Below are 17477 nucleotides of genomic sequence, written 5' to 3'. Positions count from 1 at the left end.
TAACAGCTATCGTTGCGGCCACTGCTCTAATGAACTATTTGCTTGTGTTCTAACCAGCAAGACCTGGGTCTGCCGCTCATATCTAGCTACTTCTTCCAGAAGTTTCTGTGTCGAGACAAACCACACGAGGATTGACTGCAACGATACCTCCTTCTTTCCTTGTACAGCGAAACCGTATGGTTCTCTTCCTTCTTTTATCTTTTCTTCCTCTAGTAGCCTTCCCACTTTCAAGGGTCGGGTCTACGAGCGCCTGTGGAGCTCGTATAAATCCTTGCAGTATCTGACTTTTATTTTTCACCGTTCCAAGGAGACTGGGATTTTATTTTGTGTATTGCGTGTCGGCTACTAAATAAGTACACAAGCAGCCACAATAAACACACCCGTCATTTCAAACCCAAACAACACAAGATTCTTATTGCAGGTGGCGCTGGAGGTGCACGTAGCCGACCTCGTTTACCCTAAAAAGTTGCCCCGGGAGAGGTGGCTGGGTCTGCTACAGGAACGCTACGACGTCCTCCGTATGATTGAGGTCAGTCAGTGAGGCGGGGTTTTAGCTGCTAACGTAGATAGTATTGTCCCTGGTATTCGCAAGCGTGACTTTGTGTTTGTGTATACATCAGCCACGAGCATACATATGATCATGGCTGAGTTTCTATGTCATTACAGCATATACAGGAGAGTATGATTCTATGTTTATTGCAGGCGCGGGGGTTCCGCAGGGTGGTGTACTGGGACAACACCAGGGGTCCTCATCACCTGTACGACAAGGATGGTACCAAGTACGAGACGGCGGGCGAGCTCCTCTACGTCAACACCAACTGGTACAACGCCTCCTTCAAGCGGCAGCTCGCAACTTACGGCTTCAAGTTCCGACAGATGGACTGAGGTTCAACGTGACCAGCTGTTGCAGCCTAGGAGCCCGACCAGCTGACTGTGTTTGAGATAAAGTGCTCCGTATAGGCAGTGTTTATGAAGCTCCGAAGTACCCGAGTCCTGAACCCCCGCGCTATGCTAGGGTATATTGGTCCAGATCATCAAAGGTATTGTAAACTGAATCTAAAACACAGATGCTTGGGAATGCTTCCTGGAATAGATTACATGGGCGTTTCCAGATAACGTGTGTAAGAGGTTCTGGAGGATAAATGTGATGAACATTAACCTGGACGAACGACGGTAACCACGCCAAAGCGTCTATGTTTACGTCTGTATCGCAACGTATGAGGCAGGTTCAGCGTATGATGATATACCACTTACTCACATTAAGCGACTCCTCTCTGAACACATGATCAGTGAGAAAGATGGTACGATCCAAGGATGCTGAAGCCTTCATGGTCAGGCCAAGCCATCATACGTAAGGGTCGTTCCGTCGTGATCTAGGGTCGTACCCGTCTTGCACAACAATTATACCCACGCGCTCAGCGCGTTAACTTCCAGGTACCACTCGAAAACAAAACTGATAATGGAGGACGGAAATACCAGCATCCATTGCTTATATACTGATGTCCTGCTTCAATGATGAGAATCTATGTGTGTGTGTGTGTGTGTGTGTGTGTGTGTGTGTGTGTGTATATATATATATATATATATATATATATATATATATATATATATATATATATATATATATATATATATATATATATATATATATATATATATCCCTGGTGATAGGAGAGAAAGAATACTTCCCACACATTCCTCACGTGTCGTAGAATGCGACTAAAGGGGACGGGAACGGGGGGCTGGAAACCCTCCCCTCCTTGTATTTTAACTTTCTGAAAGGAGAAACAGAAGAAGGAGTCACGCGGGGAGTGCTCATCCTCCTACAAGGCTCAGATTGGGGTGTCTAAATATGTGTGGATGTAATCAAGATATGAAAAAAAGAGAGATAGGTAGTATGTTTGAGGAAGGAAACTGGATGTTTTGGTTCTGAGTGAAACGAAGCTTAAGGGTAAAGGGGAAGAGTGGTTTGGAAATATCTTGGGAGTAAAGTCAGGGGTTAGTGAGAGGACAAGAACAAGGGAAGGAGTAGCACTACTCCTGAAACAGGAGTGGCGGGAGTATGCGATAGAGTGTAAGAAAGTAAACTCTAGATTGATATGGGTAAAACTGAAAGTAGATGGAGAGAGATGGGTGATCATTGGTGCATATGCACCTGGGCATGAGAAGAAGGATCATGAGAGGCAAGTGCTTTGGGAGCAGCTGAGTGAGTGTGTTAGTGGTTTTGATGCACAAGACCGGGTTATAGTGATGGGTGATTTGAATGCAAAGGTGAGTAAGGTGGCAGTTCAAGGAATAATTGGTGTACATGGAGTGTATAGTGTTGTAAATAGAAATGGTGAAGAGCTTGTAGATTTATGTGCTGAAAAGGGACTGGTGATTGGGAATACCTGGTTTAAAAAGAGAGATATACATAAGTATACGTATGTAAGTAGGAGAGATGGCCAGAGAGCGTTATTGGATTACGTGTTAATTGATAGGCGCGCAAAAGAGAGACTTTTGGATATTAATGTGCTGAGAGGTGCAACTGGAGGGATGTCTGATCATCATCTTGTGGAGCAAAGGTGAAGATTTGTAGAAGTTTTCAGAAAAGAAGAGAGAATGTTGGGGTGAAGAGAGTGGTGAGAGTAAGTGAGCTTGGGGAGGAGACTTGTGTGAGGAAGTACCAGGTGAGACTGAATACAGAATGGAAAAAGGTGAGAACAAAGGACGTAAGGGGAGTGGGGGAGGAATGGGATTTATTCAGGGAAGCAGTGATGGCTTGTGCAAAAGATGCTTGTGGCATGAGAAGCGTGGGAGGTGGGCAGATTAGAAAGGGTAGTGAGTGGTGGGATGAAGAAGTAAGATTATTAGTGAAAGAGAAGAGAGAGGTATTTGGACGAGTTTTGCAGGGAAATAATGCAAATGATTGGGCGATGTATAAACGAAAGAGGCAGGAGGTCAAGAGAAAGGTGCAAGAGGCGAAAAAGAGGGCAAATGAGAGAGTTGGGGTGAGAGATTATCATCAAATTTTAGGTAGAATAAAAAGATTTTTGGAAGGAGGTAAATAAAGTGCATAAGACAAGGGAACAAATGGGAACATCAGTGAAGGGGGTTAATGGGAAGGTGATAACAAGTAGTGGTGCTGTGAGAAAGAGATGGAGTGAGTATTTTGAAGGTATCTTGGATGTGTTTGATGATAGAGTGGCAGATATAGGGTGTTTTGGTCGAGGTTGTGTGCAAAGTGAGAGGGTTAGGGAGAACGATATGTCAAACCGAGAAGAGATATTAAAAGCTTTGCAGAAGATGAAAGCCGGCAAGGCAGCGGGTTTCGATGATACTGCAATGGCATTTATTGAGATAGGGGGTGACTGTATTGTTGACTGGTTGGTAAGGTTATTTAATGTATGTATGACTCATGTTGAGGTGCCTGAGGACTGGCGGAATGCTTGCATAGTGCTATTGTACAAAGGCAAAGGGGATAAGAGTGAGTGCTCAAATTACAGAAGCATAAGTTTGTTGAGTATTCCTGGGAAATTATATGGGAGGGTATCGATTGAGAGGATGAAGGCAGGTACAGAGCATCAGATTGGGGAAGAGCAGTGTGGTTTCAGAAGTGTTAGAGGATGTGTGGATCAGGTGTTTGCTTTGAAGAATGTATGTGAGAAATACTTAGAAAAGCAAATGGATTGGTATGTAGCATTTATGGATCTGGAGAAGGCATATGATAAAGTTGAACAGATGCTCTGTGGAAGATATTGAGAATATATGGTGTCGGAGGTACGTTGTTAGAAGCAGTGAAAAGTTTTTATCGAGGATGTAAGGCATGTGTACGTGTAGGGAGAGAGGAAAGTGATTGGTTCTCAATGAATGTTGGTTTGCGGCAGGTGTGCGTGATGTCTCCATGGTTGTTTAATTTGTTTATCGATGTGGTTTTTAGGGAGGTGAATACAAGAGTTTTGGAAAGAGGGGCAAGTATGCAGTCTGTTGTGGATGAGATAGCTTGGGAAGTGAGTCAGTGTTGATCGCTGATGATACAGCGCTGATGGCAGATTCATGTGAGAAATTGCAGAAGCTGGTGACTCAGTCTGGTAAAGTGTGTGAAAGAAGAAAGTTGAGAGTAAATGTGAATAAGAGTAAGGTTATTAGGTACAGTAGGGTTGAGGGTCAAGTCAACTGGGAGGTAAGTTTGAATGGAGAAAAACTGGAGGAAGTGAAGTGTTTTAGATATCTGGGAGTGGATTTGACAGTGGATGGAACCATGGAAGCAGAAGTGAATGATAGGGTGGGGGAGGGGGCGAAAATTCTGGGAGCCTTGAAGAATGTGTGGAAGTCGAGAACATTATCTCGGAAAGCAAAAATGGGTATGTTTGAAGGAATAGTGGTTCCAACAATGTCGTATGGTTGCGAGGCGTAAGCTATGGATAGAGTTGTGCGGAGGAGGTTGGATGTGCTGAAAATGAGATGTTTGAGGACAATATGTGGTGTGAGGTGGTTTGATCGAGTAAGTAATAATAGGGTAAGAGAGATGTGTGGTAATAAAAAGAGTGTGGTTGAAAGAGCAGAAGAGGGTGTTTTGAAATGGTTTGGTCATATGGAGAGAATGAGTGAGGAAAGATTGACCAAGAAGATATATGTGTCTGAAGTGGAGGGAACGAAGAGAAGTGGGAGACCAAATTGGAGGTGGAAAGATGGAGTGAAAAAGATTTTTAGTGATCGGGGCCTGAACATGCAGGAGGGTGAAAGACGTGCAAGGAATAGAGTGAATTGGAACGATGTGGTATACCGGGGTCGACGTGCTGTCAATGGATTGAACCAGGGCATGTGAAGCGTCTGGGGTAAGCCATGGAAAGTTGTGTGGGGCCTGGATGTGGAAAGGGAGTTGTGGTTTCTGTGCATTATTACATGACAGCTAGAGACTGATTGTGAACGAATGTGGCCTTGTTGTCTTTTCCTAGCGCTACCTCGCACAGTTGAGGGGAGAGGAGGTTGTTATTCCATGTGTGGCGAGGTGGCGATGGGAATGAATAAAAGCAGATAGTATGAAGTATGTACATGTGTATATATGTATATGTCTGTGTGTATATATGCATTGAGATGTATAGATATGTATATTTGCGTGTGTGGACGTGTATGTATATACATGTGTATGTGGGTGGGTTGGGCCATTCTTTTTTTTTTAAAGGATCACAATTTTGCGCGTGATCAAGATATTCCTATGAGTCCAAGGGGAAAATGAAACACGAAAAGTGCCCAAGTGCACTTTCGTGTAATAATCACATCATCAGGGGAGACACAAGAGAGAAATATAACAGTCAGTTGATATACATCGAAGAGACGAAGCTAGGATGCCATTTGGTAAACATGTGATTGTCCAAAACATACAACGAGCGTTCATAAACTTATCATTCTACAAATCTTATCAACAATAAAGTTATCTAATTTGTATAGACCATCACTAATATTAAGATTATAATTCTTTGTGTATTTAATAATACAAGATTCAATGATATTTCTCTTGGTAATAGAGTTAGAGTTAATAACTGAGATTGCGTTACCCCAGTCAATGCAATGATCATAGTTTTTAACATGATTAAACAATGCATTTGATTCTTGTCCCGTTCTTATACTATATTTATGTTGCTTAAGTCTAACAGAAAGATCCTTACCAGTCTGACCAACATAAGATTTATCACAGTTTCCACAAGGCACTTTATAGATGCAACCAAGAGAATTTTCTGGTGAATTCCTGATTAAGATATTCTTTATAGTATTATTGGTGTTAAAGGCAACATTTACAGTGAAGGATTTTAGCAACAAGGGAAGCAAAGTGAAATTATTATTAAAAGGGAGAACTAAAAGATTGTTGGTGTCAATGGGAGGTTTGGGCTCAACTCTATAAAATGATTTCTCTGCTAACTTAAGGGATTTATCAATGAAAGATCTAGGGTACTTTAACTTTGATCCAATAGAATATATCTTCTCAAACTCATCATCAAAAATCTTACTTCTTCATCCCAACACTCACTGCTCTTTCTAATCTGCCCACCTCCCATCATTCTCATGCCACAAGCATCTTTTGCACAAGCCATCACTGCTTCCCTAAATACATCCCATTCCTCCCCCACTCCCCTTACGTCATTTGCTCTCACCATTTTCCCCTTTGCACTCAGTCACTCCTAGTACTTCCTCACACAAATCTTCTTCTCAAGCTCACTTACTCTCACCACTCTCTTCTTTTCTGAAAACCTCTACAAATCTTCACCTTCGCCTCCACAAGATAATGATCAGACATACCTCCAGTTGCACTTCTCAGTACATTAACATCCAAAAGTCTCTCTCTTCACGCGCCTATCAGTTAACATGTAATCCAATAACGCTCTCTGGCGATCTCTCCTACTTACATACGTATACTTATGTATAACTTTCTTTTTAAACCAAGTATTCCCAATCACCAATCCTTTTTCAGCTCACAAATCTACAAGCTCTTCACCATTTCCAATTACAACACTGAACACCCCATGTACACCAATTATTTCCCCAACTGCTGCATTATAATCTCTCCTTTGCATTCAAATCACCCATCACTATAACCCGGTCTCGCACATCAAAACAGCAAACACACTCACTTAGCTGCTCCCAAAACACTTGCCTCTCATAATCATTCTTCTCATGCCCAGGTGCATTGGCACCAATAATCACCCATCTCTCTCCATCCACTTTCAGTTTTACCCATATCAATCTAGAGTTTACTTTCTTACACTCTATCACATACTCCCACAACTCCTGTTTCAGGAGTAGTGCTACTCTTTCCTTTGCTCTTGTCCTCTCACCAACCCCTGACTTTATTCCCAAAACATTCCTAAACCACTCTTCCCCTTTACCCTTGAGCTTCGTTTCACTGAAAGCCAAAATATCCAGGTTCCTTTCCTCAAACATACTATCTCTCCCTTTTTCTCATCTTGGTTACATCCATACACATTTAGACACCCCAATCTGAGCCTTCGAGGAGGATGAGCACTCCCTGCGTGACTCCTTCTTCTGTTTCCCCGTTTAGAAAGTTAAAATACTAGGAGGGGAGGGTTTCTAGCCCCCCGATCCCGTCCCCTTTAATCGCCTCGTACGATGAGCGGGGAATGCGTTTGAAGTATTATTCTTAGTCGCTGTCTCCCGCGTTAGCGAGGTAGCGTAAGGAAACAGACGAAAGAATGGCCCAACCCACACACATACACATGCATATACATAAACGCACACACACGCACATGTACATTTCAACGTATACATAAATATACATACACAGACATATATATAAGTACACATGTACATATTCATACTTAATGCCTTCATCCATGCCCATTGCTACCCCGCCACACATGAACAGTACCCCCACTTTCCCCGCGCGCGCGCGAGGTAGCGCTAGGAAGACAACAAAGGCCACATTCGTTCACACTCAGTCTCTAGCTGTCATGTGTAATGCACCGAAACCACAGCTCCCTTTCCATATCCAGGCCCTACAAAACTTTCCATGGTTTATCGCAGCGCTTCACATGCCCTGCTTCAATCCATTGGCAGCACGTCGACCCGCATATACTATCCTTGCACGCCTTTCACCCTCCTGTATGTTCAGGCTCCGATCACTCAAAATCTTTTTCACTCCATCCTTCCACCTCCAATTTGGTCTCCCACTTCTCGTTCCCTCCACCTCTGACACATATATCCTCTCTGTCAATCTTTCCTCACTCATTCTCTCCATGTGACCAAACCATTTCAATACACCCTCTTCTGCTCTCTCAACTACATTATCTTTATTACCACACATTTCTCTTACCCTTTCATTACTTGATCTAACCACCTCACACAACATTTTGTCCTCAAACAGTTCATTTCCAGCACATCCACCCTCCTCCGCACAACCTCATCTATATGGCCCATGCCTCGCCACCATATAACATTGTTGGAACCACTATTCCTTCAAACATACCCTTTTTTGCTTCCCGAGATAACGTTCTCGCCTTCCACATATTCTTCAACGCTCCCAGAACCTTCGTCCCCTCCCCACACCCTGTGACTCACTTCCTTTTCCATGGTTCCATCCGCTATTAAATCCACTCTCACATACCTAAAACACTTCCTCCAGTTTTTCTCCATTCAAACTTACCTCCCAATATACTTGTCCCTCAACCCTACCGAACCTAATAACCTTGCTCTTATTCACATTTACCCTCAGCTTTCTTCTTTCTTACACTTTACCAAACTGTCACCAACTTCTGCAGTTCCTCACCAGAATCAGCCACCAGGGGTGTATCATAAGCGAACAACTGACTCACTTTCCAAGCCCTCTCATCCACAATAGACTGCATACTTGCCCCTCTCTCCAAAACTCTTGCATTCACCTCCCTAACAACCCATCCATAAACAAATTAAACAACCATGAAGACATCACGCACCCCTGCCGCAAACCGACATTCTCTGGGAACCAGTCACTTTCCTCTCTTCCTATTCGTACACATGCCTTACATCCTTGATAAAAACACTTCAATGCTTCTAGCAACTTACCTCCCACATCATATACTCTTAATACCTTCCACAAAGCATCTCTATCATATGCCTTCTCCAGATCCATCAATGCTTCATACAAATCCATCTGTTTTTCCTAAGTATTTCTCACATACATTCTTCAAAGGAAACACCTGATCCACACATCATCTACCACTTCTGAAACGACACTGCTCTTCCCTAGTCTGATGCTCTGTACATTCCTTTTCCTTCTCAATCAATAACTTCTCATTTAATTTCCCAGGAATATTCAACAAACTTATACCTCTGTAATTTGAACACTCACCTTTATCCCCTTTGCCTTTTTACAATGGCACTATGCATGCATTCCGCCATTCCTCAGGCACTTCAACATGAACCCTACAAACAATGAATATCACTCAATCAACAACAGTCACTCCCTTTCTTAATAAACTCCACTGCAATACCATCCAAACCCTCCGCCTTGCCAGCTTTCATCTTCCGCAATGCTTTTACTACCTCTTCTCTGTTCACCAAACCATTCTCCCAGACCCTCTCACTTCGCACACCACCTCGACCAAAACACCCCACATCTGCCACTCTATCATGAAACACATTCAACAGACCTTCAAAATACTCACTCCTCACTTCACCACTACTTGTTATTACCCCCTCCCCCATTAGCCCCCTTCACCGATGTTCACATTTGTTTTCTTGTCTTACGCATTTTATTTACCTCCTTCCCAAAACATCTTTTTATTCTCCCTAAAATTTAATGATACTCTCTCACCCCAACTCTCATTTGCCCTCTTTTTCACATTTCTCTTGACTTCCCGCCTATTTCTTTTATACATCTCCCAGTCTTCCTGTAAGAATCGTCCAAGCGCCTCTCTCTTCTCTTTCACGAACAATCTTACTTCATCCCTCCACTCACTACTTTTTCTAATCTGCCCACCTAATACCTTTTTCATGCCACAAGCATCTTTTGCGCAAGCCATCACTGCTTCTCTAGATTCGTGCTGTCCTGAGACTTCTTCCTTGAAAGAGTTTTGCTGTTTGTCCGGGACCCCTTTCCAGGCAGTCCTTCAGGTTGCGCTTCTTTCGGATCCAGAGAAATGGACTCCTTTGGTATGAGAAGTTCTTCGACGAGAAAGTTTCTTTCGTCCACAGACGATGATATATCCTCGCCGAAGTTGACTTTTCACTTGAGATGTAATCACCTGTATCACTTCCCTTCTCAGATACAAGAAGATATTTTCATCGTTCCAGTAATACAGAAACTGGTCGTCTCACCACATTATTTCATTATCTTTATCATTTTTACTTGCAGTCACACTAATGGTTGCACTCCATTGACATTCGGATGATCTAAAATTATACGCGAAACCAAATTTGTCGGGCCTACTATAGAACAATAGATTCTTTCAAATGACTGTCACTAGTTAGTCAAACTATATGACACACAACTAGTATCACGAATGAAGTTACACATTTCTCCACATGATATCTGGGCCTCTCCAGTCAAATATGATTAAAAGATGAAATAAAAGTCCCCAGATTTCTCGTCAGCAAACTTTAACTTACAATATATACACATTCAGCAGATGGAGGAGAGTTTTTTGAACGTGGCTTTTTCATTCGATAATTAGTTCATTGTATGTTGGTTTTTTCCTCTTGGTCTGTGGAACAGTTTTGCTGAAGCATACGTTGTGTGGGAACAACTGTGGACGGACTTGAGACGGAGAACAATAAACAAAAACAGTATGACATAAAGTGGTCATAAGACGACCACAGTTCAGCATGGAATTTATTGTGGAGTGTTCCTAACTTTAACACTAATATACACGGACTGAGTCACCTCAAAATGATATTTACTATCTGCTGGGACAAGACTGGCCTAACACACACACACACACACGCACACACACACTGGTAACCGACTGTAAAACTACCTCTCTATTAGTAGGTTAAACTTTTTACACCTCCGCTCATAACTGAATATCCAAATTATCTTATCAAATTTGATGCAGTTTTCCTGAGACAGGTTAGTACAGGGCTACGCTAGCTACTGAAATAGAATGGCTACTGCGTTAAGCTATTTACTATGCTAGAATTAGCTACTGTACTAGGCTGCTACTGAGATGCGCTAGCTATTGAGTTACGCTAGCTGCAGAAGCAAGTATCGTATACCTCCTTGAGCAGGCAAAAGATCAATGGTGACATTAACATTATTAATCTGAATAGATAAGAACTGAGCTAGGTGAGCTGATTAGCTGTGCTAGCTGCAGAATCAAGTATTCGTACAACCATATGCAGTTAAGTTTTGGAAATAGTTTCAAATTCTGCATTATAAAATTCTGTTACCGCCAAGCCAATGTTTATCTGGCATGACAGTAACTGGATGCACAAACCTTTGTGCTGGTGTTGGGATATGAAACTTGATGTTGTTTACATCTGTTGGGATGCGTTGTATCCGCGAAACGTGTTGTTTATTGCATATGTAAAGTATTAATAAAAAGTCTCATTATACACAGGCCTAGGTTCCAAGCGAGATGGTCTGGCCTTAATGCTAAAAAAAAAAAAAAAAAAAACGAATAAAGAAAGGCAGCCCCCTTGAAAGCAGTAGAAAAAAAGAATAGTAAAGCAAAGGCTCTCTCCCCGTCCTCCACTCCCTCCGGCACGCCGGCAGAACAGGTAGTAAGAATACCTTGCAGGATTTATAAGCCTGATCGTCTTTTTTCTTTTTTTATGGGAGTCTTAAGGCAGAATGAACATGAATATATCATGCATCCCATCACCAACGACTTGCATCGCTTCACTGCTTGCTTTAAAGACAATACTAAGAATAACTTAAGTTTCAGCCTCTTGACTTACCATGCCTGTATTATTTCTGATGTTGAAGAATGATACAGTAATTCTTACTTACTCTCTCAAAGCAGGTGACACGGGCTAATCAATGTTGGTATGTTACTGCAGCATAGCCAGGGAGATATCAGTGGTAACATGTTATACCACTACGTTATGATGACTAAATAAATCATTCAATACCGGCAAGTGACAAGCGATGATTAAACCTAATTGTGATGATACTAAGAGTCTTGCTCTGAGCAACATTTCCTGACAGCTTATTCAACGCATCAAAACTGTCTTTGGTAGAAAAAAAAAATTTCGTAATGATGTCGTTACTGTAAAGATATATTCAATATCGACGTTGTTGAATCTTTAACCATTTTGAAATATTCTATTATTTTGCCCCAGAAGCACTTCTTGCATAGGGAAAACAATTTCAATTCTCGCAAGCTGTCTCCAGAAGGCTTGTTAGGCAAGGAAGGAATCAATTTAGTTTCTCCTCGCTGCACTGCCAGTCCACTTTAAGAATGACCTTGATAAAGTGCGAGCCCGAAAATGGCACTGCGTATTCGAGGTGTGGTCTGACTAGACTCAGGTATAGCGGCGATATCACATCTTTGTTTTCATACGCAAAGTTTCTGTTAATAAATCCTAACATCCTATTTACTTTCTTGGCAGCTTCGTTGTAATGCTGAGAGAATTTGCAGTTATTAAAGATGATAACCACTAGATCTCTCATACTAGGGGTGTCCTTTTTATCTTCTGGCCCATTAGTTAATAATAAATTGTATTTTTTAGGTTACCTTCTTGTAACAGCTGAAATCTAATGGTGTTGAATGACATTTGCCATTTACTAGACACTTCAGCAACGTTATCTAGATCCTCCTGTAATTCTAGCCTATCTTTTTCAGTTAATGTGGCATTGCCGACCTTTGTGTCATCTGCAGATTTTGATAACCAGGTTATTTAGCCCTACGGACCTACGTTAATATCATATATAATGAAAAGTATAGGCCTAAGTATTATAGTAACGGGTGACCACGGTGATGATTCACCGATCATTTCGATTCTGCTTCCTGTCACGTAACCAGTAACTCCCAAGGCTATGCGTCAATTTAACGTGTGGGATTTTGTCGAATGCTTTCTGGAAGTCCAGAAATATCATATCTGCTGCTTTTGTCTTGTGGGTACTTAATAATCTATGATAAAATTCAAAGGCGTTTGTAAGGCATGATTTGTGCCTTCTAAAACCATGCTGTGTATTATTTATTGATCACGCTATGTTGTTCTATACAGGCTACGATTTTGTATCTAACATCAACTCCAGTTTACACATAATTGATGTGAAGCTAATCTAAAGTACAACTGAATTCCTTCGTTGGTTATTGAAACAACAAATATCTAAGTTATTTACAAAAGAAATGCTACAAGAATCTGCCAAATCCTAAACAATAAACGACATTAAATACAATATTTCCAATAGTTTAAAAGTTCTTCACATTCAGGGTGTTCACTATCAACACAATGTTTGCTGTCTTTCTTAATCCAACAATTTGAATATTAGAAAATCCCTCCTGGACCACCACCACACGGGGAGCGAATCGTGACATCGCGGTTGGGGTGAGCAGCCACTTGACGGGGGCGTCTCTGCTACTGGGGACATGGCCACTGGTGAACCCTAGGATCCTCCCCGCGCCCTGACTGTGACCTTCAACTGTGTCTACAACCCAGTGAGTGACACGGAGGCCGACAGATGGTTCAAGGCATCACTTCAACACTCCTAAGTCTCAAGAAGGGTATTACTTTCCTAGCCGGGCTAATTCACAAACTTCAATACCTAATATATATATATATATATATATATATATATATATATATATATATATATATATATATATATATATATATATATATATATATATATATATATATATATGTGCTGGAAATGAGATGTTTGAGGACAATGTGTGGTGTGAGGTGGTTTGATCGAGTAAGTAATGTAAGGGTAAGAGAGATGTGTGGAAATAAAAAGGGCGTGGTTGAGAGAGCAGAAGAGGGTGTTTTGAAATGGTTTGGGCACATGGAGAGAATGAGTGAGGAAAGATTGACCAAGAGGATATATGTGTCGGAGGTGGAGGGAACGAGGAGAAGTGGGAGACCAAATTGGAGGTGGAAAGATGGAGTGAAAAAGATTTTGTGTGATCGGGGCCTGAACATGCAGGAGGGTGAAAAGAGGGCAAGGAATAGAGTGAATTGGATCGATGTGGTATACCGGGGTTGACGTGCTGTCAGTAGACTGAATCAGGGCATGTGAAGCGTCTGGGGTAAACCATGGAAAGCTGTGTAGGTATGTATATTTGCGTGTGTGGACGTATGTATATACATGTGTATGGGGGTGGGCTGGGCCATTTCTTTCGTCTGTTTCCTTGCGCTACCTCGCAAACGCGGGAGACAGCGACAAATATATATATATATATATATATATATATATATATATATATATATATATATATATATATATATATAGATCACAACTCCTTCTTTGATAGGCCCTTCTATCCTTCTATACTTATGAACACCTCATGAGGCTGCTGAGGGGAATTTAGCAAAATCTTCAAGATGAATTTTATCATTCTAAAACATTATACATGGAGGTGACGCATTATATGCAACATTGTCTTTATCATATTTACTTATTTATGTATATTACCCCAAGACTGATTTCTGAGAGTTCTGTTGTTAGCCACGATATTTCTAAAAACTCCTGAATCCCAAATCTGCGCTACTTCCAGTGGCAGAGAAATGTATAATACCTCGGAATGAGATGATCCTTGACGAGTTTGTATTCCCAGCGATACAACATTACCAAAGGTGACTTTACTCGTGGTATACCACGAGCAGGCGAAGCCCAGGAACACCATCATTATCATATAACCCCAAAGACCCTTTCATCAGGAGGTCTTGCAGTATCGAGGCGAAGCTACGGTCAATGGCAGGAAAAGGACGGACCCCTTTGAAGTTTTTCGGGCGAGATCTTAACAATCTGGTGACAACATTGCTGAAGATTTCACTCTCAGTGTAACGACAAGCAGGGAAGGCGGAGTGTGTGTGTGTGTGTGTGTGTGTGTGTGTGTGTGTGTGTGTGTGTTTTCGTAATGTGTACTTGACGTTCAAGCATGGGTACTAGTCAAATTACCATCAAGTAGTCAATAGCCATCATATCCAACAACCCACATATATTCTGGATGTCGACAAACTATTTTGTGATGTACATCTAACAAGTTTTTTTTTTTCCATTATTGTGACGGTGATCACAGATAGGTCTGTGGATCCTGGTTGTAGATACGCTGCATTAATGGCAGGAGAAGCGACTTATCTTAGTCTATTCCTGGCACTCCCTCGCTTATGCGAGATACGACGATCAAATATGTAAAATAGATATATACTAAAGTGTTATCCATAGTTAAAAGCAAGAGGAATCTGAAAATACATGTGGTACATCAGAGAATTGGTTCGACGAGTATTGACAAGCCTACTATCAATTACCAGCTTGGGAAGTATGCACAAGCCGCGCCCACCATTGTAATCGCCCAGCCGGTGAGTTCATTGTCTCAGTTGAGGTCAATTTCTCAGTGCGAAAAGACGTTACCTGGAAACACGTCCGTGTCACACTTTCATATAACCAGAATGTGACCAGGTTAGAAGCATCATGGCTGATACATATCATATCCCAGGAGTGGACGGTCAGTTTTTGAGTATGATTAACTGTATACTTATGATTTTCCTATTCTGTAAATTTTGTTCTTTTAGAAACCGGCCTCTGCTGTATAACCTTATAATACCACGGTTGTCCTTGTTGTAATTATAAAGCAATAGAACTCAGTATCGATGTTTGTATATGCTCTGGTATTACAGTGGCTGTGTATGTACTATACCGACCCCTGGCTAACAGTCTAATTAGTGACTTACGCGCGACGTGATGTTTCTTTCCATTTTGAGTTTTATATAAAACAACAAAAGCATAATGTGATGGGTGATGGAAACAAACTCAGTTCAGCATTTAATACGTATTATGGTTATATGATCTCGATGTTACGTGTTCATTTGTCATAGGGCATTCTTTGGTGCCGACTGCTAGTGAGAGAGAGATAAAGGCAATAACATTATTGTTTTGATGCGTTTTCCTGCAGCTTGTTGTACAATACGATTAACGCCCTCGAATTTTCCGTGTAATTAATACCTCACCGTGTATAAAGCTAAGAACTATATTACATGAAATCATTGTGTCCAGGGGAACACAGAATGTACATCAAGTCACAGTTGAGGAGAACCGTGAGATGGGCAGGCAATATGTCTTACGACAATGAGCAACGACTGACACATATCTTGGAAGTAACCTTGGATAACCGTGCGACCCTTGCATATGATGACGTCACCCTCGACCTGACTGGCCGTCAAGGTTCAACCTTCAAGGTTTACGTCAAGGGCCAACCTAAGGATCGTACAGTCGTGCTTAAGCGTTTAAACTCACAGCAAAGAAGGTAGTCCGAACTACACGACACAGTATAACATATAAATTCCTTTCTAAATTGGTCAGCCGGTCCTCATCTGTTTCAGGCTTACTGGAATGTCGAGAGGGTAGTGAGACGAGAAGATGAATAAAGAAACGTTTACGAGTGTTGTTGGATGGACCAACTAGACGAGCAATGTTGTGCTTACAGTGTCAGGACTGAGAAGTGAAAACCAGTTCGGACTGTTGGGAGAGTAGTCGTGGAGTGTAATGGACAGACGCAGTACATGGTGTGAGGCCATTGGTCGCATTGTGATGGGAGGTTGATCGTACAGCATGAGAGTGGTCATTAGGCCTAGAGACTGAGCAGGGAGGGTCTTTAAAAATGCTCCTTTATATCATTGTGAACTTTCCTTTCTTGAAGGATCTCAGTCACTCCTTGTGTTGTATATTGGAGTAAGGAAAGAACTTTAGCCAGGATAAAGACATACTAAATGCCTCTATCTACCAACCTATCTATATTACTAATGGGTCAAATCACATATTTTCCTTAGAATTCTTTCTCTACTATGCGTCCATCCTTCGTTTCATGTCGGCTTCGAGCGTCACGTGAGGCCCCTGAACTTGAAGCCGTAAGTTGCGAGCTGTCGCTTGAAGGAGGCGTTGTACCAGTTGGTGTTGACGTAGAGGAGCTCGCCCGCCGTCTCGTACTTTGTACCGTTCTCGTCGTACAGAGCCGACCCGTCTTGGATGTTGTCCCAGTACAACACTCGTCGGAACCCCCGTGCCTGGCACACACAAACTCGTACTCATTACTGGGGTTAGTGAGGGATTTGATGTACATACAAACACGCAGCACAATTAGGGAATCATGATAAATAATCGCACATATGCATACTCGTCCAGCTTAAAAAAGGACTTGGACAAGCCTCAGAGGTGGTCAGGTACATAGTTAATGAAGGGCAACCAAAGCACATGTAGTCGAATGAAGGGATACAGCAAAGGAAGGCCTGAGTATGGGCCACACGTCACACCTCAGGCATTTCATTTCCAACAAATCCATCATTTTCCGTACTTTCACATCTAGGGCCGACGACTTTCATCCATACACTATCGTCGGGACATTATAACATCACTAATACCTATTTTTGCCCTCACAGACAATGACCTCACCCACACTGTGGGTCGCTTGAGCTCCCGTAGTCCCATCCTCCTCCATGTCCACTCCCAGGTATTTGAAACACCTTATTTCCTCCATGTTCTCCCCACTGAAAGTCGTATTCAATCCGACCCGTCTCTCCCTTGCTAAACCTTATTAGTCCTTTGACGCACTTCAGCTCTCAAGTTCCTCCTTTCATGTACTCTCCCAGACTCGTACAATAACTGCAGTTTCTCACCAGAGTCTGCCAGCAGAGCCGAGCTATTCGCAAACAACTGACACTTTCCAGCCCCCGCCGGGGCCCCTCCCCTATACCCACCCCAGTAGACTGCCAGCTCACCCTTCCCTCTGCATCTCTAAAACCATCGCCATTATTTTCCTCACCACCTCATCCATGAAGAAATTAAAGAACCATCGTGACATCACAAACCATCGACGGAGACCCACCTTCCCTTACATCCA

The 17477-nt window shown here is 42.1% G+C and overlaps 2 protein-coding genes across 2 annotated transcripts in view; one reads left to right on the top strand and one right to left on the bottom strand.

The window, feature by feature from the left end:
• Positions 1-1438, top strand: part of LOC139754906 (uncharacterized) — a 36822-nt gene extending 35384 nt beyond the window's left edge. Inside the window, exons 7-8 of the mRNA XM_071672732.1 lie at positions 422-529; positions 703-1438. Of these exons, the coding sequence (XP_071528833.1) occupies positions 422-529; positions 703-885 (291 nt within the window). The 3' untranslated portion in view covers positions 886-1438. The remainder of the gene's footprint in view (positions 1-421; positions 530-702) is intronic.
• Positions 1439-13892: 12454 nt separating this feature from the next.
• Positions 13893-17477, bottom strand: part of LOC139755039 (probable methyltransferase-like protein 24) — a 109510-nt gene continuing 105925 nt past the window's right edge. The window contains exon 7 of the mRNA XM_071673005.1: positions 13893-16644. Within this exon, the coding sequence (XP_071529106.1) occupies positions 16462-16644 (183 nt within the window). The 3' untranslated portion in view covers positions 13893-16461. The remainder of the gene's footprint in view (positions 16645-17477) is intronic.

The sequence above is a fragment of the Panulirus ornatus genome, chromosome 18, assembly GCF_036320965.1.
Source record: "Panulirus ornatus isolate Po-2019 chromosome 18, ASM3632096v1, whole genome shotgun sequence".
Taxonomy (NCBI): domain Eukaryota; kingdom Metazoa; phylum Arthropoda; class Malacostraca; order Decapoda; family Palinuridae; genus Panulirus; species Panulirus ornatus.
Note: the sequence above shows the minus strand (reverse complement) of the source record. Positions and strands in the feature narration are given on the sequence as shown.